Genomic DNA, 25,975 nt, shown 5'->3' on the forward strand with positions numbered 1-25,975 from the left:
ACTCCCCGCTGGGAACCTCTGGGGTTTAGAATAGAGAGACTGCTGTGTTTAGATGGCTGTCAGAGCGGAATAACTCTGCTAACGGCTTTGCAAACAACTTGAGGATTATCTAGCGGGTGTCCAGCGGCGCCGAGACGGTAACATGGAGCGAGAATTCGAAGACATAGATTCGTCAGGACGATGGCAAAACCTCTACAATGTAAGTCAGTCGCGATCACACGGCGGGGCCTCTCATGTGTTTCTATGGCGATTGCTGCTTGGTTGGTTGGTTGCTAGCTTAGCTTGTTAACTAGCTAGCAGTGGTGTAAAGTAACGAAGTACATTTACTCAAGTACAATTTTGAGTGTTTTATTTTATTTTTTTACTTTACTGGAGTATTTCCAGTTTTCTGTACTTTTACTTCTACTCCACTTACATCAGAGGATAATATTGTACTTTTTTTTTACTCCACTACATTTATTTGAAAACTTAAGTTAATTTGTGGACTTTGATTATTCTTGAATTGGTTATTCCTACAAAACATACAGCTCTATTTACATTTTGGCCATTTGAAAATAGCAGATCTACAAGCTCACAATGCGTTGCGATGCATTGTGAGCTTGTAAATCTGCTCTTTTCAAATGATTTTTTATACATTTGAAAACTTGTGGAATGGGGACATTCTGCATAACGAGTACTTTCTACTTTTGGTACTTTGAGTACATTTTTGATACCAATACCTTTTTACTTTTACTCTAGTACATTTTTAATTCCGGACTTTACTTGTAACGGAGTACTTTCTACATTGCAGTATTGATACTTTTACTTAAGTAAAAAATTTCCGTACTTTTTCCACCACTGCTAGCTAGCCAGCTAACGTTATGCAGCTAGTGGCGAGCTTTGCCAAGGAAGCGCTCACCTTTATTATTATTATTATTATTATTATTATTATTATTATAGCCTGTTAGGGAAGTCACTTATTTGGTTGGGTGGTCGACTTGAACGCATTGTGTCTGACTGATAATAACATGATTCCGGTGGCACTTTTAACGAGAAGCTAGACCACGTTAAGCTACCCCGACTTCCGTAGCTAATGAGCTAAAACGTGCACTAACTAAACACACCGCTGCTAACGTTAGCTTTCTGGGAAATAAAGATATACGCCGAGGATAAGATCATGACGTAATCGGTGTTGCCATGTACGCTTATTATAAGCGATTTAAAGGGCATATTTTTCTGTGAAGTTGCTTGTAACTATTGATGGTTGCGGTTTTTGGGGTTTGTTCCTAAAGTGTAGTTGCTTATTTGGGCTTGTTTACTAATGTTGTTTAAACCAGTGGTTCTCAAGTCAAGGACCCCCAAATTAATATGTCTGTGTGTGTCCCCATCTGAAAACATTTTGTGCTATATTGGGACCCCCGTACCAGATTTGTGGTCAAATTATTAAAAATGTTTAGCTTTTCCCCCAAGATTTATTTGAAAATAGCAGATCTACAAGCTCATGCGATGTATATAGGTTTAAAGTGTTAGTCGCTTCTTTTGGACTTGTTTTCATAGACCTAGCTGCTTATTTCTCTCACTCAATCTGGCAATGCTGTGCGTAATAAACTATCGGAAGTGTTGTATAGTCAAAAGTAGTCGATCTACAAACTCAAAATTGTTGCAGCACGAGTGACCTTGTAGATCTGCTATATTCCTGTAAAAAGGAAAATCAACTTAAATGCCTCATGGTGTCCTGCTGCCATCGGTGCTTATACTTCTCTCCACTGTGGCTCCATAAAAATGACGTAATTTAAAATAATATAATTATATTTCACTTGAAAATACGTCATTTTTAAAGAGCTGAAGGCGCGGTTCTTTCCGCTAATGTTTAGTTGTGACGTCACAGGCGAATCCCAGGTTGTATGCACCGTCAGCTGAACTGCAGCTTCTGAGAAGTCATCAAGACTTCCCAGAGAAAAGCCTACCGTATGTTTTACCAGCAGATTATGCTGCTCTGCTGTTAAGTAAAAGTATCATCAATACCACAATGTAGAAATACCCTGTTACAATTAAAAGTCCGGAACATTTACTTGAGTAAGAGTACAAAAGTATTGACATCCAAACGTACTTAAAGTGCCAAAAGTACTCAATTGTATAAAATGTACAAAAATCTTTTGAAAATAGCAGAGCTTGTAGATTGTTGTCAAATGGCCGAAATGTATATAGGGCTGAAGTGGGTAATGTATGTTTTGTAATAATAATCAAAATCTACAAAATAACTAAAGTTTTCAAATAATTGTAGTGGAGTAAAAGTACAATATCTGCCTCTGAGATGTAGTGGATTAGAAGTAAAGGTACAGAAAATTGGAAATACTACAGTAAAGTAAAACATACCTCAAAATTCTACTTAAGTATAGTACTTAAAGGGATACTTCACTTTCGGGCCGGGGACACATTTAAAAAAAATATTAAAAATAAATGAAAAAAGTTATGGAAAATTCATGGCCCCCTCACACATTAGTAGGACACTCTAATGCGTGAGGGGGCCATGAATTTTCCATAACTTTTTTCATTTTTTTTTAATATTTTTTTTAAATGTGTCGGCGGCCCGGAAGTGAAGTATCCCTTTAAGTAAATGTACTTAGTTACTTTTCACCACTGCATCCAAGTTTCTCCAGCCCTATTACTGTTGGACCTGACCCTGCCATAATAGACTTTAGTTAGTGATGTTAAAGTAACTTCAAATGTTCTGTACTTTTACTTCTACTCCACTACATCTCAGAGGCAAATATTGTAATTTTACTCCACTACAATTATTTGAAAACTTTAATTTCTAGTTACATTGTGGATTTATATTATTTTTACAGAACATGCATTAACCACTTCATCCCTATAAACCTAGGCAATCTGAAAATAGCTGATCTACAAGCTCACAATTGGAGATCTGCTATTTTCAAAAGATTTTGAACACTTGGGACCTTCTGATGAGTACTTTTACTTTTGGTACTTTAAGTACATATTGATGCCAAGCCCAATACCTTTATACTTTTACTCAAGTACATTTTGCACACAGGACTTTTTCCTGTAACATTGTATTTCTACATTGTGGTATTGATACTTTTACTTAAGTAAACATTTTTAGTACTTCTTCCATCACTGGTTTTAGTTAGACTGTTCGCTCATCAGTCAGAGAAATGGTCAGCCTAACTTCAGCAGCTGCTGCTGTCTACGTTTGTGTTATTACACAATCAGTTGATGGATTTTAGGTGATTAAAGATCCGCCAGAACAGCCTTCTCCCATTATTAGACGAGACATATTTAAACCGTTGAAAGAGAAATTTGTGTTTTTGTAGCTGGTACAGTGCATGCAGCATCATCATCATTACTACTACTGTCACAAGCTTTCTCCTGATAGTTCCTGACCTGATGTGCATTAACATAGTTGAAATGTGATATGTTCCCTACAGTTTGTTATCCAAATAGATTATATGCTTTAGAAATGCAGTGTTGTGTTTACTCATTTCAGCAGTCATTAGAAACAAATGTCATGATTTTAATCTGAAACAATACAAAATGTGATCTCCTGCCATGAGTTGTGTTGATGTCATATGTGAGGAATTAGTCTTGCTCTTCATAATGCTGCTTAGATATATTATCTTAAAGGGTGGTGTAGTTAAACCATGCATGAATGTATGTATCACCACTGTCATAACACTATGTGATCATATTTTGCTTTAGGAAATCCGAAACCAAGCTGGTGAATATCCCTACAGAGTGGCGAAACTTCCACAGAATCGGAATTTGAACCGATACAGAGATGTCAGCCCGTGTAAGTGCGAAGTCAAATACTTTATTTGTTGTCGTTTTTATTTTTTAAATTTATTTTGAATGCAAAACAAATGTGTGTTATAACAATTATTTTCTATGCCTCTGGTTTCAGATGATCACAGTCGGGTGAAACTTGAAAACTGTGAAAATGACTACATAAATGCATGTAAAGTCATGGTAGAGGAAGCTCAAAGAGCTTACATTCTATCTCAGGTAATGTATTATGTTATGTATATATTGGTGAGACGCTGGCTATTGGGAACAGCAAGAGCTTGAAGGGAGCTGTCATACACTCATAACTCTGATGCAATTACTTTATTTATAGGCTGGCGTTTCAGCAGAAAAGCTGCAGTATCATGAAGAAGGCAGCTTGTCTGCTGTAATGTCAGTCTACAAATAAAGTAATCACATCACTGTTATGAGAGTGTGGCGTGGCGTCTCCCTTCAAGCTCTTAGCAAGCAATTTAATCATCATGAGTTAATCAATTGACCAGACAGGGTGGAATTTCCCGAACCCCCCAAATATGATGTAAGAGCAAAATGCCCACTGACTGTCTGTATATGGTTAATGAGGTCACGTTTGTTCATACAATTCTATGTAGGAAAAACTTGTGTGTGCATTAATTAATTAATTAAAGTCACATTGATATGGCACTTGATTATTTACTGGTGGAGGGGAATAACCTTTTTGTTTTGGTTCCGCAGGGCCCTTTGAGGAACACATGTGGCCACTTCTGGCTAATGATCTGGGAGCAATGTTCCAAAGCAGTTATAATGCTCAATAGAGTCATTGAAAAAGGATCTGTGAGTACTATTTCCTTTTTTTCTTCTCCCCAAAAAGTACTCAAAAAGTTATTTTTTTTCATTTCCTAAAATTGCAGATTTACATGCTCACAACGCGTTGTGAGCTTGTAGAACGGTTATTTTTGCGATTAGTCTTACAGCAAAGTATATAGGGCTTAAGTGGATAAATATCCTGGATCTCGATGTGTTCCCATAATTATACACACACACACACACACACACATACACACACACACACACACACACACACACACACACACACACAGTTTGTACAGATCTAGAATCAGTTTTGCCCTTGTGGTGTTGATTTGGTCATCACTTGCCTGAGAGGTCCATTTGGATTTAATGCTACAATGCAATATCATTCTGGCGGTTTGCTGATTCAAAACGTTTTCACAGTGTCCCATTTAGACCTGGAACATATACGTTGTTATACTGGGAACACCTCTGTGTGTAGTTGTTGCTATATACAGTATATAGCAACATATATATACAGTTAATAGCAACATAATAAAAAAAAATAGTTTTGAATACAAATGTAAAGTTTTTGAGAAAACTTAGGTCAGGAATTAGAAGGCGTTTTTAGAATCATCCTCAGGTTTTAAATGGGTTAATTAGGGGCAGTTCATATAAATTGAATAGACCTATCATCGTCCTTGATGTGAGGGATTAACGTTGTCCATATTTCCGTTCTCATCCATGCTTTTTGTGTAAACACACACATATTCCCAGGATAATCTGACAATTTAATGTGAGAAAATAGCTGAATTGTGTTATCTTTGAGAATAAAAGGCAAGTTATCCTCCTTCACCACAACTAACTTAAAATATACTGATTGTACAGGGGGCATTTTTGGCACAGAGAAAGGTTTTCCATTGCCTTTGACACCAGATGGATAATAGAGCCCCAAAATAGGATGCCACAAGGGACAGCATTTCCTGTCTGGACCTCTCTGGGCAACACAAGAACCTCTCAAACTGACTCACACAGTAAGGGTTAGGGGAAAATAACAGCCATCATGCTCTGTAGGTGTTTTGGGGAACTGATAACCCCAGAGTCGTTGTAAATGGCACACCTCCATAGAAGATCACTCAAAAAATGTATGTGTTTTCTTTTATTGAATGTCACCTTCTTTAGCTTTTTACAGCTTGGGCATAAATAATGTCCCAGAGCCTTCTAAGCATGGCTCTTACTTGACCGACCAACTTGATCCAGGCTTGGGAAAAAGCTTGAAAGTTACCTTGTTTAAGTCATTTACTGTGTGTGACATGCATCGATGGCGATGCTGTGCTCAGTAGTGTGTAAGGTGTCCCCTAGGAGAGTAGCCTTATTCTACGAGGTACACGCTGTGTATTGTAGGAAACATTGTGCTACGTTTTGGCAGTGGAGAGTATTATTCTCCCCGGGCTATACTGGGCATGTAATGATCCGCTTCGTTCGTGGAGTGGCTGCTGCTACCGTACGCTGCAACTATTAATCAATGGAACCGGCTACACCGAGCCTGAGAACGACACGTATGTCACATGGAGTCTTGGTCAGAAGCTCTCCTCAAAGTAGGATCTCTTACCAGGGGGAGGGGAGGGGTTATGGGTACATCACATGGCATGACGAGTACATGAGCATACTATACAGTACAAGTACTGAAACATGCAGAGTTGGGTACTTTGAAATGTAGTCCGTTACTTGAAAATGACATGCAACAGTCCCATGAACATCTAATCGAGGACACATTCTTACGTATGTGCTGCTAATTGGTCTTGGTCCAAGCATCCATCCATCCTTTTTTTTTGTACATTTTTGGATGTCTGATTCAAACCTTGGCGCTCACTTGTAGCATATGGTCTGTGCATAACTAGTTGAGCCCCCATGCCCCCCCATTTGTCTTCTAAGGAGATTGAATGAACTCATGTATTTTCTCTGTAACAGGAAAAGTGTGCCCAGTATTGGCCCACCACAGAAGAGCAACAGATGCCATTCACAGACACAGGGTTTGTTGTGAGGCTAGTTTCAGAGGAGGACATGTCCTATTACACTATACGAGTGCTAGAACTGCAAAACTCAAAGGTGAGCACTTGATCAGTGACCACATAGAATGTCATTTTTGATATCCCAGTGGTCAGGTATAGAATGTCATTTTTGATATCCCAGTGGTCAGGTATAAAGACTGTATTTTGTGGGAAAGTACACGCAGTAAAATCTTGAGAGTGTTTAAGAGGTTCTATTTGTACACTCTTAAGATTTAAATTAACACTCAAGGTTTTACGCTGTAGTTGTGTAGCACTCTCAAACACAATGCAGCACATTATAGAATTTAGTCTTTCCATTGACTTGACAAATTACTTGATTAGCTTTGCGTAACAGTGATTGCATGACTGCATTTTGTGCTCTATAATTTATCCTCACTAATGTTCTTTAGAACTGAATACAGTTATACAGAATACAGAACGGAATACAGTTGGTATGCAAAGATATTCTTGTTCTCCTTATCATCACTTCCACTTTCTCACTGTGTCACCTGTTCCAGACAGGGGAGTCCAGGGAGATCTACCACTTTCATTATACCACATGGCCTGACTTTGGCGTCCCAGAATCCCCTGCCTCTTTCCTCAACTTCCTCTTCAAGGTGCGGGAGTCGGGTTCCTTAGGTCCAGAACACGGGCCCTCTGTGGTGCACTGCAGTGCTGGGATAGGACGCTCAGGGACCTTCTCATTGGTGGACACCTGTCTGGTTCTGGTGAGGAGGATTATCATTGAAAGTTATGGCCAGAGGACAGCAACAGAATGGGAATTGTCATGTAATGATTTAGGACAGGAAGGGTTTCCAGAGTGTGTTAACCTTTAACAATAAGTCTACCTATTGCCAACCATTGCTAATTTTAGTCTTGCAACCTTTGTGTTTATCACATGGGGACTATGCTGGGATAAACATAACAGTGGCAAGGGTTATCTGTAAATTAACTAAATAAATGTAATTACGTTTTGCTTACATATTTACTTACCTTGTCTGTCACATAATTTCTATGTAGATATCAGAAAAGGGTAAACTTTCACTCAATCCTTTGGATTTGTTCCTTTGGTCATCATTGTATTGTTGGGTTTGCCTTTGATACAGAAAGGAAAAAATGAACGCTCCTGTTTGACTTATCCATACAAGTAGCTTATGTGTGCCACAGCACTATTTTGTCAAAACATAGGCTTTGTTAAACATTCTTCTCAGCTTCATTGTAAACATCCTCTTCCTTATCCGTTGTGCAGATGGACAAGAGGAAGGACCCATCGACAGTTGACATCCAGAGAGTCCTATTGGACATGAGGGAGTATCGCATGGGCCTGATCCAGACCCCAGACCAGCTCCGCTTCTCCTATATGGCTGTCATAGAGGGGGCCAAGTCTATCCTGAAAGACATCTCAACAGAGGTAGATTCATTGGTTACTTGGAACTGAGATCATAAAATGGGTAGATGTTCAGTCTGCATTCACAGCTGCTGTGACTCACTTACTTTTGACAATGTTTAAGAATAAGGTCAGCATAATTTTGTTTTCTTCTTATTGTCAACATCGCCTATGAAAAGACCAAAACCTGCAGTGCATTTTTTCGATTCGAATGTAAACAAGGCAGTGTGGATGGAGATGGAGATCGAAGAAGCAATGTTCAATGGCCGTGTTCATCGCAATGATAATTTATGTCGCAGTTCAGCTTATTTGTTTTAAGTAAAAGGTGACTGGTCACTGAGAGATACATTTTGAGTAAATTCTGGACTGTCAAAATCTACAGAGGTGTCAAACTATTTCACCATGCTCTGGTCATGTTCTAGTAAACGGTATTAACTTCTTCTGTCAACAGATTGTCTTTGTTCAACACTCCCCTGAGATGTTCTCTCTCTCTCAGTCACGTGTGGTAAGAATATGCTCATCTTTGTGTATCCTGCCTTTGTCTCCGTTCTCTGTAGCAGAGCGAGCAGAGAGTGATGTCCAAAGACAACGTCAAGCCAGATCTACCCCCTCCACCACCACCACCACCCAGGCCTTACTTGGATGACGGGCCCTACATAGACAACAGGCCCAACGGTCAGCCAGGGCCCTGTCTGGAGCACGGGCCTCCCTCTGGAGATGACGGATCAGCTGGGGAGCAGCCCGACACACTCAGCCAAGACAACAGCTCTGGGATGTAAGTACATACACACTTTTAGGTGTTGGTGGGAGAGTGAGTTACCTATTTAAGCCCTATTTTATACTTTGTAGTGCATGTCATGCTGCAAAACAATTATAAATGTTTTGCCTATAATGACACGCCCCAAATAGGAACGCCAGGTTGAAAGTGGTTACGTTTTGCCTGCAAGGAACCAAACTCCATTTCAACTCTCCTTTTGTTAATGTCTCATTAGAAACTTGAGGGTAATAAAACTCTGACATACCACAGTATGTCAGAGCACAGCAATGCTGCGGGGGGGGGGGCAGGGCAAAATCATACTGTAAATGATGGTCAGGCGTTTCAAGTATTATCATTTGCCTAATAGTTTTCCTTTCTTAATGTTTCAGCGTGCGAAAGAGACACCGTGAGGAGAGGATTGCAAGCACCGCACAGAAGGTCCAGCAGATGAAACAGAGACTGACCGACTCAGAGAAACAAAAAGAAGATTGGCTATACTGGAAGCCAATTCTATTTAATGTAGGCGCTGGGGTCGCCGTGGCTGTTGGCCTGTTGGTGTGCTGGATCTACTCCCAGTGAACTGTCTTGGTCACTTAGAACGGACTCTTATTTTGCACCAGTACCTGGGATTAGGTGCTTTTCTTCAAGTAGAATTACATGGTAATATGTGCATAACTGGGGTTATTTATTTCTTAAGGTCAAAATGCCAGAGCGCTGGATCAAATGAGTGTGTATATTTTTCACGTAAGATCTTCTAAAAAAATTGTAACATCTCAGGATCTTGGTGCCAGCACGATGATTAAAAAAAATAATTGTCACTATTGATGAATGTACTGTATCATAACAAAACGCTTTGGAACAAAACTTACTAAAGGCGCAGTACAAAAAAAGAGAATATTCTGACAGTTTTATTTTTGCATTCTTTATTTGTAAAGGTCAGATGTTTATTGTTCATCTGTGGACATGTTTTACATTTTGCATTTCAAATGGTGTGTGCTGACTTTCCATCCTACCATAGACCCTTAGGAAGTTGAAACTCCAGAGACTAGACATCAGCTACAACAGAGCTTTTTCTTTTTCTTTTTTTTTCCTAAAATGAAAATTGTTCTGTTTCTCATGCATGCATTTAGACGTTTTTCAGTGCACCTCTTGTTCTTCCATTTGTGTCAGCAGGGCATGCCAATATGGCCAGATATATTTTTTGTGTGACCAGATACTTCTGGGCAGTTGCCTAGCTGATGTTTCAAACTCTTATAGAATATTAATCTGTTCATTTATTTTCTATGATATGAACAAACTTTCATAGGTTTTACTTCTCAAATGAATCAAACAAGCTGTCAAGTCTCTTTCTGTGTGTAGATTAGCCCACTGGTTGGGTTAATGTGTGTATTTTCAGGTTATCCCACTATTGTCCTTAGGGAAAACAGAGTTACTCTTATCAGTAAAGGATTCCATGTGGCAAAGTGTTGATGTCCTGAGCTATGGTAGAATCTTAAAGTTGTGCTCCCATCATATAGAATGTATTTTCTGTTGGGTCTGTGAGAACTGATGCCCACATTAGACAGTAATAGTCACAATGTTCTTTTTTTTAATGGTTTTTACTGTTGTTGCTCTCTAAGAATTGCAGCATGGAATGCATTTTGCAGTGCGACTATTCATTTGAATTATAACCACATGAGCCCTAGCCTCACTATTCTGGGGTTAACATTCAGCAAAAATACTCTGATCTACAAGCTCAATGTGTTGCAACGCTTTGTAAGCTTGTAGTTTGACTATTTTTGATGGAGAGATTTGGTGCAAGTATGTAGGGTTTAAGTTGGTTATGCTGTTCAAAAGGTTGACCAGATGGGTATTAGATTCACTGGGACCGACCAATATAAAGGAATGTTTCATAGTGCAATTTAAACGTTTGACCAGAGCACCTTCTATTCAAATTCTGTTGTGAGATGCTTAAGATGAGAAATTAGGTGACACAAACATAAATTAGTCTATTTATTCATTTGCTGGGATGGATACTTATTTAATGTGCCTTGAAGTGAGTCAAATGGTTCGATAGGAAAAGTGAGTGATGCAAGATTTCCTACCATGACCAATACAGCAAAATTGGCTACACACAGTACCGTGAGCTGACATTTCCCAGGCTAGAGAGAGTAGCATGTTTGCACTGCATTGAAGAATGTGCAGTAAGTGAAATCGATACAAGGAGACGTGTATCAAAATAATAGCGCACCAAATGTGTTGTTAGCATGTATTATATACAGTGAGATGGAGTGATCAATTGTACACTGGATATTTACCCCTATGGATGTGGTTTGTACACATATCTTACTTGCCCCAGGATATAATTTTTGACCATAACATTCCATTTGTTTTTGTTTTTTTTTGTTTTTTTCCACCTAAGATTCAGGGGAGTTTTGTACACTGTTGAGCTGCAGTGAGAACATGACGGATGGTGTTTTGAAAATCAAACAAAACATGGACTACTTCTTGAATAAAATGTTCCTCTTTTATAACAAAATCTGTTTGGAGGATTCTTCCTTTCAAATAATGTTGCTGCAGATTCAGGTTCAATTATCAACACAGCTCCCACGGACCCACCATCAAGCCGCTGCTGTGCTACAGTAGTTATAATTTCATTTTGACTATGCTTTGAATCAATGCAAGCAAAATTGGATGCCCCCTCAATGTGGATTCCAGGAACTGATTCAATATAGCAAAAAGAGGCTCTTGCTCATATTGACTACTGTGGTAATTACATTTCCCCTTGGCCTGGGGGTTGGACTGGAGAGTGTGGAGGAGGATAAAAAAATGTTCTATCATCAAGCACAACACACACACACATGCAAATTAAATATCTGTCTTTTTAATATATATATATATATATATATATATATATAGAGAGAGAGAGAGAGAGAGAGAGAGAGAGAGAGAGAGAGAGAGAGAGAGAGAGAGAGAGAGAGAGAGAGAGAGATGTAGATGTAGATGTAGATGTAGATGTATAGATATAGATATTGCATGAAATTCGATTGGTGTGAAACTGATAGTGCAATTACAAGCCCTACAATCAATGTAACACACCAAACCTAATAGTAATAAACCTAATTGAAGTAATTTTCCACAAAGTAAACTACAATTAGTTATAAAAGAACTACAATCAATTTTCAAAAAGCCAAGGTCCTTTGTCGATTGTCGCAGATTGCTGACGACATAAAATGAAAACGTTGTAAATAAGTTTAAACGAAAAAGACGAAAATTAAACGTTTTCGTTTTATTTCTAACTCGTATTATACTCTATGATATGTAGCACTGACTTGTTTTGTGATGAAATTAGAAATCGGAGGAGATTTTCAGGCGCTTATGCAGATACATTCGCGCCAGTGTTGCCATGTCGGCTTATTATAAGCGACGTTGGGCTTCTTTTTCTGCAAAGTTGCTTGTAAAAACTGGTAGTTGCGGGTTCTGGGTTTTTTGGGCTGGTTTCTAAACTGAACTTGCTAATTAAGGCTTGCTTCCAAATGTTTTAATTATTATTTAAACGAGTGGTTCTCAAATATTTTCATGAAAATGTTTTGTGCCACAGGGAGCATTTGTGTTGTTAGAATGTTTAAAAAAATATATATCTGTATATTGCAAGAGTTTTTTGAAAATTGCAGATATACAAGCTCACAACGCGTCGCATTGTAGATTGGCTATTTCCAAATATCCGATAAATAGGTTTAAGGTGCTCATGGGCATAGTTGCTTCTTTTGGGCTTGTTTTCCTAGACCTGGTTGCTTGTTTCTCTCACAAAACCTGGCAACGCTGCTTCGCGCTTCCTTTTCCGCCAGTTTAAATTGACAGTTGTTTTGTTGTCAAAGACCGTAGTCAGAAACATTAGAGTTATAATATACACTCAGAAATATAGAACGAAGCACGTTCACGTCTATATTTGACAGTTTATAGTTCACGTACACACACCGTTTGTCATTAGTTCTCATAATATTGCAGGTTTCATAATATTTAGCCATGGTTCACATGACGCTTGTATACAAGCGTCATGGTGCCCTGTCCCCCTGGTCTAAAGTTTTGTTCGATTTTTTCAGATTGCCATCGCTCACATAAACATAAACGTTCAGATTTCAAATATAAAGTGCTTACCACCGAGCCACGGATGTTACAAGGCGATGTGGACCACGATGAGTACCCGTATCTCCCGTATTGTTCAATAAAAAGCATTTTAATCCCATCGCCGTCCATTTTCTCCAAATTGTCTCCTATACTTTCAACCATGCGACACTAATGGTTGGGAGGTGTATTGCACTCTGATACATTACAAAACAAAAAAAAACAAAAAAAGAAAATGGCCGGCGATGGGATTAAAATGCTTTTTATTGAACAATACGGGAGATACGGGTACTCATCGCGGTCCGCATCGCCTTGTAACATCCGTGGCTCGGTGGTAAGCACTTTATATTTGAAATCTGAACGTTTATGTTTATGTGAGAGATGGCAATGTGAAAAAATCGAACACAACTTTAGACCAGGGGGACTCGGCACCATGACTGTCATGGTATGACAGTCATGTTTCAGGGCTACATAATATTTGGCTCAAACAGTCATAATGTCTCTACCCCCAGAGAAAGCCTCTGAACTGAAACAAATCATTCACAACCATTTGATCAAGGTAAGTAAGTGAAACAAGCCCCTGATGACGGCTGTGAACACTGATGTACTTCGTTAGTTAGCCTTGATACAAGACTGTCATATATTATTATGACCGATGACCGTCTTTCTTGACTTCCAAGGCTATGATGTACTATACCTGTTTGATTACAACGATTATGTTATTGTTTAGTTTTTTGGTAGGCTACATGCTGTACCTCTTAAATATTGAGTGGTGATCTGTGTTGTATTGTTAGCAAGCTGGAATGATATTCCATACAATTCACATATTCCAAATAAATACAGTTTATGCAGCTGTGTAATTTATAGAATACATGAAATACATGAAATGTAGATCACAGACATTCTAGGGCTAGGGTTGTGTATATAGGCCTATGTATAACCTTAGCCATGGTTCACATGACGCTTGTATACAAGCGTCATGGTGCCCTGTCCCCCTGGTCTAAAGTTTTGTTCGATTTTTTCAGATTGCCATCGCTCACATAAACATAAACGTTCAGATTTCAAATATAAAGTGCTTACCACCGAGCCACGGATGTTACAAGGCGATGTGGACCACGATGAGTACCCGTATCTCCCGTATTGTTCAATAAAAAGCATTTTAATCCCATCGCCGTCCATTTTCTCCAAATTGTCTCCTATACTTTCAACCATGCGACACTAATGGTTGGGAGGTGTATTGCACTCTGATACATTACAAAACAAAAAAAAACAAAAAAAGAAAATGGCCGGCGATGGGATTAAAATGCTTTTTATTGAACAATACGGGAGATACGGGTACTCATCGCGGTCCGCATCGCCTTGTAACATCCGTGGCTCGGTGGTAAGCACTTTATATTTGAAATCTGAACGTTTATGTTTATGTGAGAGATGGCAATGTGAAAAAATCGAACACAACTTTAGACCAGGGGGACTCGGCACCATGACTGTCATGGTATGACAGTCATGTTTCAGGGCTAGTATAACCTATAACCTGGCGTGCAGCTGGTCACGTCAACAGTTTGCAAAAAAAAGCACAGAGGTACAGATTTATACAAAAGGATAACCCAAAAAAGCCTATGGCTTATTTCCATTGAGGTCCTGTGTTCTCCACTGTAATGTTGTCAGTGGTCACAGCACCAGAACATATAAACCTGATACTGGTCAATGAAATGATTTCTGATTTCTGACCATTTGTATAATTATGCTATTGTTAACTTATGGCTCAAAACTGACAAAGAATCAGCTTTAAGCATCAGCTTTACTTAGTTGTGTGAGGCTGGCTCACACAATTCATTTGATGTTAAGTCGGTTATGTCGCACTGTTTGCAATGGTACAATTAACATAATTGTATAAGAGCTTTAACACACCTACTAGATTCACACACCTACACAGTTTAAAAGCAGGTGCGTAGGCTAAAAGCAGTGGGCGACATCAGAGAAGAAAGGAACCTGCACACTGCCAGCTTGCATGATGTCGCCTACAATTAACATAATAAAAATATATGGTAAATTTAAGCATAGGATATGCACATCCCCTGTGCAGTTCTTTGAAAACGGTGCCGCCGTGCTGGACCAAAAATATTCAAGTGAAAAGGGAATTTCCGCACAAGATAAATATATTGCTGCTCTCCCATATTTAATTTAACCACCACCACATACAAGGGCTTCAACTGATGAAGACCTTGCATGGGTGAAACGTTGTTCGTGTTGATTAAATAAAATATGTGTGAGCAGCAATTTATCGTGTCCGAATATTCCCTTCATTTCAATTCCCATGGTAAACATAAAAAAAATACTACAGACTAGAGACAATTGGAGCCTCTAACTCAGTATACTGGTGACCAATTATCATTGTGTGTGGAAGGAGGTGGAAAGGGTATTTACCGTTCACAAATGTTATTCTTTTTTACCCTCTCTTTTTTAGATGAACATCCATGGCAAGATCCGAGACGTTCTGGCTGAGACTGTGAGGGATGACCTCGGCACTGGACGTCATGCACTCTCTGAGGCGGATTTTCTTTATGCTCTGCAACGTAGAGGCATTGTAGACGATGTCATGAAGGACCTACATTTCACCAAGGTTGCACACCACTCGGCAGGCAATTTGCACATTTACACGCACAGATACGTTATCCTTAAATCGCTTCACAGTCCTCCTCTAACCTCTCTGTTTTGTCTGCCGTTTGAATAAGGAATCTCCACTAGAAACTGACAAAGGATCGCCTTCAAAGCCTGCTACTCACTTTGTTGACAAAGACCTGACTCAATCAAAGAAAAGTAAGGAGATAATGGGGAAAGTGCTGTCAATTTGAGGGTCCCTTCTTTTTGGACAGCATAGTTATTAGTGTATGTGGTTTTCCTCCCTGTTGTCTCAGCTAACATTGACCCAACACGGCGGTACCTTTATCTACAAGTGGTTGGTGGTAAGGCCTTTCTGGAGCACCTCCAGGAACCAGAGCCCTTACCTGGCCAGGTGTGTTCTACCTTTACACTCTACCTGCATTTCCGCAACCAGAGGTTCCGCTCAAAGCCGGTGCCCTGTGCCTGTGAACCGGACCTGCAAGAGGGCTTCCTCCTAGAAATCCATAAAGATGGCATGGGTAACGCCACTTCCTGTTTAACCACTTCTAAACATGGCATCCCTATTTTGGGCAAGTCATTATATGCGAACATTTTCAAAAAAATTAAAAAGAATAGCAGATCTACTGATCTCTAACTCGTCAGCTATTTTTGCATAACACCATTGTACAACAAAGTAAAAAATAGGGCATAACCACTTAAACCCTCACCACCGTAAACCCTCTATACTTAGTAAAATGGACCTGAGTTCCAACTACGCTTGGTACACTCTTTTTTCACTCTACACCAAATCTTTTTGCCAGAAATACCTGATCTACAAACAAGCTCACAATGGGTCACAAGGCGTTGAGTTATGAGCTTGTACATCTGCTATTTTTGCCGAATGTTTCTCCCAGAATAGGGGACGTTGGGGTTCAAGTGGTTGAGTGGTTAAAGGCAACAAAGGGGAAAAAAGATTAAACTTACCCATAGAAATAAAAGCATAACTGTTTTATATTGTTACTGTTTATTCTATCCATGCTCATTATTTCTATGCCTTGCAGGAGAAGGCGGTAAGATGGCCGATGCCACCGCCATGCTGTCTATCTGTGACCCAGTCCACTTGGTACTGATCAGGACAGATACGTCCAGCGAGACCACTCTGGTCTCCTCCTACTTCCTGGACTGGAGGACCGTCCTCAGCTCGCCCAATGGGAAGACCTGCATTGCTGTGGAATTACTGGGGGTTGGTGAGTGAAATGCTCAACCCACTGTATGTTCAAATGGACAAACAATTGAATCACTTATAAAAAAATAAAATAAATTTACATCTACAAACTCACGACATATTGCATAATGATGCGTTGTGAGGTTGTAGATTGGTAATTTTCACAGTTTTTGAATATCTTTTGCATTCTGAAAATGTTACTGCCCATGTACATGCCCAAAATAGGGATGCCAGGGTTAATGCGGTTAATTTGATGTGTGTGTGTTCTTCAGGAAGTGAGTGTAAGGTACCAGCTGGTGTGCTGAATGTCAGCCTTGAACTCTACCCTCCTCTGACTGGAACTCTGAGTGCTGAGATAATCACCACACAGGTAAACCCTAATTTATAAACTGTAGTATTACAGTGTTGCTCACCAAAAAAAATGATCTACAAACAGCTGACAATGCATCGCATTATGACACGTTGTTAGCCTTCAAATTAGTTATTTTGCAAGTAACACCCTCGCACAATGGAGTATCTTCTCTCTCTGCATTGATTTGTTTAATTATTCATTCATGAATTGACTCACTCAGAAAGTCATTACCGGTACTTAAACTTTGCATTAAATCGGCATGACACTTTAGATTCAAACTCAGTTACCTCAGTTAATTGGTTTCTTTGTCCAATGTGTTCATTTGGTTATTTTATTAAACAATTCATTATTCATCATTAAATAATTTCATAAATACTTTATGTGAAAAGCAAATAAAACATTGGCTACTTATTGAATAAAACGTTTCTCTTTTATAACCAAATCTGTTATATACTTGTATATCTGCTTATTCCATTAAGTTACGATATTTTGAACATGCTGACATGCCCAAAATAGGGCTACCAGGTTGAAAGTGGTTAATCAGATCACATACATTGGTCATTTTTTTGTCTCATTCATTAATTTCCCATGCAGCAATCACTGGAACGCCAGAAGACTGCCGAGAAGGAGAGACTGTTCTTGGTTTATGCCAAACAGTGGTGGAGGGAGTTTCTTGAGATCCGTCCATCTCACCAATCCAAACTAGTCAAGATCTTTGCACAGGTTGGAGCTTGTTCTCATATCTGATGCTTTGTATCTGCTGTGAAAACACACCAGTTGTATCATGCATGGTTCCGAACCTTTTTTATGTAATACAATTCTTCTGTGCTTTTTTTTTTTTTCTTCCATCCCAATCACATTCTTTTGCCATGTACGTACAATTACATGTATCAGAAAACTGACATGTTTTTAGGTCTAGGTAGGATATTTTATAATTGTGTACCGGTACTTATTATATTGTATACTTCTATACAAACAAAACACTGTATGGACATAATTGTATGACCCATAAAACGGTTGTATGACAGAATATTTTAACACAAATAATTTGAATAATGAGGCAAACCACAGGTGTGCATAGTTGATCTACTGAACTCTCTGGTGGACAAACTTGTAGACAGATTTACAGCCGCAGGCTTTTACAACACGACCGACGTCGGTCTGGTGCGTTGCCTTTACACAGACAGACAACCTCATTACAATAGTGTTGCACCCATGGAGGTATGGGTCGCACCACAGCAGCTCAACTAATATCTACTGTTTTGGTGCCTTGGAAAGAGTGGTTAGAGTTAGGGTCAGGGTCTTTAAAACCCACAAAGCATCTACTTGTTCACAGTTTGACTCAAGTTTAACTCAACTTTGTCCCTTTACCCCTTGTCTGGGTGTTCATGTGTGTTCGGTGCAGGATGAGAATGGTGTCAACAGGCCAGTGTGCTCTTATGTGCGTGTTCTCCGTGCTGGTCGCCTGCTGGAGAGCCCACGGCAGGCAGCACGCTTTGTCAGCCTGCTGGCTCACGAGAAGGCACCTGTGGTTGGAGGAGGCAAGCAGGAACAGTGGTGCACTCTACTGGCATTTCTCTGTAGAGGCAAGGTGAGGAAATGGTTAACGGTTTTAACCAGATTGTGTGAAGCTATTGCGGTTCAATGTTGTCAGGCATCAGTGGCAAAAGCAATTTTGACTTAAAAGCTTTAATAATAGCTGATCAATCAACTGCTCAATCAACTGATCAGTTACTTGCAGAATGTTGAGCGACGTGGTCATATGACGATACAAAAATGTGGCTTATAGTAAAATCTAAGTGTTGCTCTCCCCCTGGCTCTTAAAAACATAATTCTATGTAGTTATTATACTATTGCCCAGAGGCTAGTATAAGCCCTGTGTGTGACCTCACCCATCACTGTAGCTTGGGAGCTTTCTGTTACATAGCGTCATCATTTGGATTTGGAGTGGGGGGGGGAATAAAGGTATTTCTGGCCTATTTTCCGCTGTTGTACTGCAAGTTTGAAGGTATTGACATGTTCCTATGGACGTCTGTAGTAAAAATTGGGGTGGTAAAATTATATTCTGCTGTAAAAGAACTGTTTAAGGGCACGCTCCCACCGCACTTTTATTTTACCTCTGGGGCGGAATCTGCCAATCTGCCAATGCTTTGTCAATGCAAATGCGTGGATTCATGGTCTTGTGGATTTCTTCCAAGAATCCATGCATTTGCATTGGCAGATTCCGCCCCAGAGGTAAAATAAAAGTGCGGTGGGAGCGTGCCCTAAATGTGTGTTTTTTTTGACAGCCTGTGCAGAATTCGACACTGATAAAAATCATTATTCACCCAGCCCCCTCAATTCTGGGTAATAATAACACTATGTGACCGAGTCCGGAGCTACGGCAATGCGTGATGTCACAGATTGGGCTATTATAAACTACTTGATTTGCAATATAGAGTGAAGGCAAGACATCTATTCTTTGTCTACAGTATGTTTACCCTGCAGTTGCTGCCTTTTGGTTTTCAGAGTACTGTGGTATTGATGCTAATGTTGTACAATATGGTGGTATTATTGTTAGTAACATGATAATTATATTTGGTCAAACCTTCCAAAGCCAATCTATTGTTACATTATTGATTGATTTATATTAAAAGTGCTGCTGCTACTACTGTTGTTAAAATATAACCGCAATAAAAAGTGAAAGTAGTATTGCTCCCACTTTTAAGTCGGTAGCATTGATTGTGTCATCCTAAGAAACAAAGTCTTGAAGTTTGCAGAGTTGACTGATGGGTTTTCATGTCAGACTAGATATTAGGGAATTTCCCTGGACCACCACAGAATAAAATCTTCTGCCTCCTTGTCTCTCCGCATGGCTGGCAGACACAACACACCTCTCACAAAGTGGCCCTTGTCAGCTTTGATTTATTGCTTTCATTCCAGGGGAAATTAATTTACCCCCGTCAGTCCCCGGCCTGTTCCGAAGCTGCCGTCCATATTATCACGTCTGGGAATCATCTATCATTCTGACTTCCCCACAGCCTAAGCCAAGCATACAGCAGTAACACAAGCCCCCCATCTAATCCCCGGCCTCTTACTGGAAAAGTTGTACAACTGAAATAAGAGTTGCTTAGTGTCATGGGCAATTTCATAACCGAAACTATTGCATTTACAGTTGACTCTTATTTTACGCCTTCATAATTTCTCATGCCTCAAATATACTTGGTTGCGCATGATGTCACATGCTAACAATTGCCAATCTACTAGCTCACAACACGTTGTAACTTGTTGTTAGCTTGTAGATCGGCCAATTCTGCTGTGCGACACCAGCGCGCAACTAAGTATCCATCATGATTCAGAATGCCTGCTGGTGTCAAGAGAACAAGGCTGGTTAAACAGAGCAGTGTAGCCTATATACAGTACATGGTGACTTCAGAATAAAACGTCACCAGCTCATCAGGCTCTAATTGATATCTTATGGAACAGACAGTAATGATATGACGATAGGAAGATGCACAACGGTCACCAACATTTTATTTATATATTTATTTTTAAGAGGGAAAGCTAATATGACACCATGACATGAACCCTTTGCCATGATAGTGTAGTAGGGCAAAATGACCCATTGCCCAGACATGATTTCATTCAGTCATCCACTGTGGGCTCTCTGAGCGTCATTTCTGCTTTATGGCACAATGCAGTGGGCAATATAGAAGAAACATTGAATTGGAGAGTAGGCAGATAACGTTTAACAAATGCTATTGGCTGAATTTGAAACTACAACATTGCACCAAAAACTTGGCTTATGTTGAATCACTTTGGATTACCAAAGACTTAAATATTTTGTGTGGGTTATGTTCTTTTTCCCCAGGGTGACTGTGAGGATCATGCCACCCTGCTGTGTTGTCTCCTACTAGGCTTTGGCTTGGATGCCTTTGTGTGTGTGGGCACCAAGGCCAAGGTTGGTCCACACACCTGGGTCATGACCCGCGGAACTGATGGCAGCATCACCTTCTGGGAGAGTCTGACTGCACACAGGTTTGATTTGTAGTGTTTCTGTTTACAGCTACATGTGTTGGTATACTGTACATCCTACTATAAAATGAAGAAAACTCCTGTCAGTTCGTCTGGCCTCATCTGTTTTTCTCCTCGGCGGTTTGATCAATCGATCTGAACTTGCACAAGGGCATTGATCTTTGGCGTATGCAGGGAGTGGGGAAATCGATTTTGAACATTTCCCAAATTTATGTTCTAGATTAGCATTTGTGACACGGAATCTATATTCGTTGTTGCAGTCCAAATAGCTTGGGCGGTGGGTGAAAATGCAGGTATGGAGAAGTTATTGATGTACGTGTGTTGTAAGGGATGATAACTGTCATAGTGGTAGTAATGCAGTAATATGTTGAGCAAAATTATAGGCTGCTGTAAAACTGTAAAGTGACCACTTGCACACACAGTATATTTGTTAGCTTGTTGATCAGTTGAACACTACAGTTCGTAGTCCTAAAACCTGGAAGTGAGTTCACAATGGATTCCCTCACCATGTTCTCAATGCTTTTATTTACCATAGGGATTTGGTTAAATGCAGAAATCAAGGTCTGTAATTATTAACATAAGCTTAACCACTATTTGAGGGCATTATAAGCAAAACAATTAGGAGTTCAAAAACTTTACAAAATGTGTTGATTTGTGTAGGTTATCTTGTTGGAAGGAAATGTATGAATATCATCACTTCATAAGCCTTCTTTTACTACAGAGCTTATTTTTTTAATTAGTCCCAAACCCAATGCAAAAAATCCATTGGAAGTCTGCCATATAGGAACCCATGGCAGAGGTAACTTCCTGTTTGGCCTACAAAAATACATCATCTCTGTAGGACCTATTTTTATATTGTCTTCCATCGTGTCTGTCTGTACTGTAAAGCAACTTGAGCTACACATAACGTATCAAAGGTGCTATAAAATAAAATACATTTAGAAGTCCATTATAGGGCTGTTTCTTTATATGCATAGTCCACCTTAAAAATAAATGTCCAATGCACTTTTGTAAGTAAAGGACTATTTTTGCATCTCGATGTTCATTTTCAGTGTGCAAGCATTTTTGTTGTTTATGGACTTCCAATAAAAGGCACTTTTATAGAATTGGTGTGTTGGTTGTAAAAAAAAAAAAAAAGAATTGTATCATTCCTTGATCCTGAAGGCATTGACTCTGCTTGTTTTCTTGTATGTGTCCCCAGGTACTTGCATCAGGCAATAGACCCAGATGCACCACCTCTGGCACCTCAACCCAAGCCCACGTCCCCATACCGCACCGTGGGCTGTGTCTTCAACCATCAGATCTTTTTAGCCAACTGCCAGCCCTCTGATGCTGTGGAGCTCTGTGTTTTTGACTTACAGGTGAGAGGGGGTAATACACTTCTATGAGTTGCCATCCTGCTTTACAAGAATTATAATTTAATGTATTATTATTTTAGTACACTAAGGTGTGGAGATAATGTTGTGTTATGTTTAATGATGAATTAAATCTTAAGCTAGAACCTCTAGGTTAATGTATAGAGATAGCCAACTGCAGACAGAATAGATTAATCAGGGTCATACTAGGTTTGGGTCCTCGGTCACATATACGTCACATACATTTAAGAAATAACTAATTCAAAGAACTCAACTGGCTTCTAGGCTCATGCCTCGTTTCCACATAGTTGATGTCTGTATTTCTGTTTAATAGATGCAATATTCCCTCTAGTGTTCAACGCAAGGAAATGCATTTATTTTAGTGATGAATTGAAACAATAATTTTGAATTCATATAAAGTGCATTTGAGTGCCCTGAATAGCGCTCTAAAATAAAACGTATTATTATTAACATAGCCAAGCAAGTGAATTGAATGAAATAGCGTATTCTGCCGTTTCCAGGGCTCTCCATAATTCATTGCAAAAGTTCAACAAATCCGTATGGCACAATAACAGAAGGAGGAGTTTTGCAAATACATCGTGTATCACTGAGGTTCCCATAGAAATGAAAGGACTTGGGGTTGTCTCACATACGTTCCCAGAGCTATATGGAAACGAGCTGTTACTCGGTCCAGACTGCTGCCAACCTCTTCGTCACATTGCTGGCGTTTCCAGCATAGCGTAAAAACGCAGCGCTCCCATTGAAAACAATTCAAAGGAACAGAAAATGCCTCGGTGGACACAACCCCTAAAGGACCATATCAGTGGTTGACCATTTTTCAGATGATTGTTTGATTTTCAAGGAAGAGACAGACTGATGTTTGGTGAAAAAGTCTAATGGTCCTGATAGCAATGATTAAGTTTGCTTAGGCAGGAGCGCCTCTGCTAATTGTCCTCTTGGGTTTTTTTTACGCTCAGAACCCGTCCCGATGGAAGCCCATGAGTGAGGAGGCCCTGAGGTCAGTTTGTGCCCCAGGATCCACTACGTCTCTGCCCCCTCTGCCTCCTCTGTCTGCTCCTTCTCTGGAACCGGCTGCCACCAGCAACCAACTGGAGCTAGAGATGCGCTACCTCATATCTGAACACAGGAAGGTAAAACGCTGCCTGAAGCTTACTGTTTGTATTGTGGCGACCTACCAGACATAAGCATGGTTCCTAATTTGAATCGTGTTACATTGTTTTAAAGTCATACTGTGTAACCTTTTCAATTAAACAAAAGTATATCTTTTTTTAAACAGACAACAGAGCTACCATAGGTGTCGGCAAAAAGACTACTAAAATGGATGTTGCACAGTGGGACTTTAAGATGACTGATATGCAGGTAGCACTAGTTGATCAGTTGACCACGCAATTAGAACGTCCCAGTTCCATTCCATCTGGTACACCTGTGTTGGACTGCACTTAGTTTCCTCGTCTTATAAAGTCTTATAAAACCATCACTAATCAACAGTAAATAAATGAATAATTTCCACTTCCAGGACCTGGAACTGGCGACTGTTTGGGACGACCATCTGTCCTACCTGCTGTCCTCTGCCCTGTCAGCCTATGAGCTGGAGCGCTGCACCGGCGTCTCCTGTGGCAACGAGGAGTTCCAGGACGCAGTGAGGAGGGCGGTGCCAGACGGACACACCTTCAAAGGCTTCCCCATCCACTTCCTGCATCACAACGCTCGCAGGGCCTTCGCCACCTGCCTCAGGTGAAGTCATGTAACGGTACTGCTCTCGCTCTGCGATTGTTAATGCGTTCATTTTAAATGGGTGAAACATGATTTTAACCACTTGAACCCCAGTATGCCTATTTTGGGGGGAACATTCGCCAAAAATTGCCATATTTCTGGCGAAGAGATTTGGTGTAGACGGAAAAACTGCAGTCTGACTACTATTGTAACTCAAGTATGGTTAACTAAGACTAGAGGGTTTAAGTGGTTAAGTAAACAGGAAAGTGGGTTTGAATTACATGCCTTAATTTGGCTATTTTCCGTCTTTAATATATTTCTTGTTTTACATACATTTGCTCTAAGCGGATTGGCTTTCGATGTACCAAGTATAGTAACACGACTGTTACTGTTGTTGCTTGTGTAGGTCTTCCTTCTGCGAGGAGATTGTGTGTTGTCGTGGAGACCATGTGCGGCTGGCGGTCCGTGTTCGGGTGTTTGTCTACCCCGACAACGCCTGCGCTGTCTGGCTCATGTTTGCCTGCAAGTACCGCTCTGTCCTCTGACTGACAGACAGTTTACCCTCCACAGTGATGTCAAACACTCTTCTCTTATTGCACGTTTGCTTTCATAAACAGTGCTTTAGATTGTGTGTCGGTAAACTATGGGTCATGTCGACAATTGATTAATCCTCTGTTGTGGTCCTAAGAGCTTTTCTCAGTTAAGAGTGATGACTGGTCCCGCAGTTGAGTTACTCCTCTGTTAAGCAACCAGCGGGCCTGGAGAACAAGGTGACACAAGGCGGTATCACACGGCATGTTCCTAAGTTTATTAAGCACATACAGAGGTCACATGCAGTACACATGGCCAGAAGATATGAGTCATGACTGATAAAGCTAAGCTAGCCCATCTTGGACCTGAGGCCGATTCCGAAATGCCTCCTAATCCTAACCAAACTTTTTGGAAAATCGTAAAAACACTTAATGTGACACAAATGCTGTCCCGGATTGAAAGGCATAACAACGTATAGGTTTTTAACAGGTCTAAATGGGCTAGACTAGGCAGGACAGTGACAGACTGCAGAATCAGAATAAACGTTATTGTCACATCACTGGTTTACAGATAGAAGTAGGTGAAAAGCTCCCTCATTTTGTTGTTTTCCAGAAACTAAGGAGAAGAAAAAGGAGGTGGAGAGGTAGAGCAGGGAGAAAACAATCTAACATTAAATAATCATGTCAAAGAGAACATAAAAAAGATCACGATATCTACATAATAATAATAATAATAATGCATTTTATTTATAACGCACTTTACATTATTGTGAATGTGACACAAATGCTGTCCCGGATTGAAAGGTATAACAACGTATAGGTTTTTAATGGGTCTAAATGGGCTAGACTAGGCAGGACAGTGACAGACTGCAGAATCAGAATAAACTTTATTGTCACATCACTGGTTTACAGATAGAAGTAGGTGAAAAGCTCCCTCATTTTGTTGTTTTCCAGAAACTAAGGAGAAGAAAAAGGAGGTGGAGAGATAGAGCAGGGAGAAAACAATCTAACATTAAATAATCATGTCAAAGAGAACATAAAAAAGATCACGATATCTACATAATAATAATAATAATAATAATAATGCATTTTATTTATAACGCACTTTACATTATTGTGAATCTCAAAGTGCTAAAACATACACACACATACTGTACATACTGTAAGGTGCAAAAGAACACTCGCATGCTGGGCACACAGTCACGTGATAAAGTGTGTAAGGCTCAAGGGGTTAATCGTTATAGTTCGATAGAGATACTGAGGTGCAGTAGCCTGGCTCCAGCCCCTGAAACGAGAGCCTCGCATTCAGGGTCTGGT

At 39.9% G+C, this 25,975-nt stretch overlaps 2 protein-coding genes across 4 annotated transcripts; both read left to right on the forward strand.

Annotated features, from left to right (window-relative positions):
• Positions 1-11,261, forward strand: ptpn2a (protein tyrosine phosphatase non-receptor type 2a). 3 transcript variants are annotated; one of them, XM_080427397.1, is made up of 9 exons: positions 1-199; positions 3,700-3,790; positions 3,902-4,002; positions 4,495-4,593; positions 6,520-6,657; positions 7,118-7,327; positions 7,849-8,010; positions 8,544-8,761; positions 9,133-11,261. In XM_080427397.1, the coding sequence occupies exons 1-9, from the start codon at positions 143-145 to the stop codon at positions 9,320-9,322; spliced, it is 1,266 nt and encodes a 421-aa protein (XP_080283523.1). In that variant the 5' UTR covers positions 1-142; the 3' UTR covers positions 9,323-11,261. The 3 variants fall into 3 exon arrangements, with proteins under 3 accessions (XP_080283523.1, XP_080283524.1, XP_080283525.1); XM_080427398.1 differs by having other exon boundaries at positions 8,547-8,761; XM_080427399.1 differs by having other exon boundaries at positions 8,556-8,761.
• Positions 11,262-13,334: 2,073 nt separating this feature from the next.
• On the forward strand, positions 13,335-25,397 carry cep76 (centrosomal protein 76). The gene is made up of 13 exons (XM_080426490.1): positions 13,335-13,406; positions 15,312-15,467; positions 15,580-15,664; positions 15,763-15,987; positions 16,510-16,695; positions 16,946-17,043; positions 17,620-17,748; positions 18,431-18,616; positions 20,876-21,042; positions 22,241-22,400; positions 23,372-23,545; positions 23,932-24,149; positions 24,535-25,397. The coding sequence occupies exons 1-13, from the start codon at positions 13,344-13,346 to the stop codon at positions 24,671-24,673; spliced, it is 1,986 nt and encodes a 661-aa protein (XP_080282616.1). The 5' UTR covers positions 13,335-13,343; the 3' UTR covers positions 24,674-25,397.
• Positions 25,398-25,975: the final 578 nt, after the last annotated feature.

Source organism: Gymnoscopelus braueri, assembly GCF_963280865.1.
Source record: "Gymnoscopelus braueri genome assembly, chromosome: 4".
Taxonomy (NCBI): Eukaryota; Metazoa; Chordata; class Actinopteri; order Myctophiformes; family Myctophidae; genus Gymnoscopelus; species Gymnoscopelus braueri.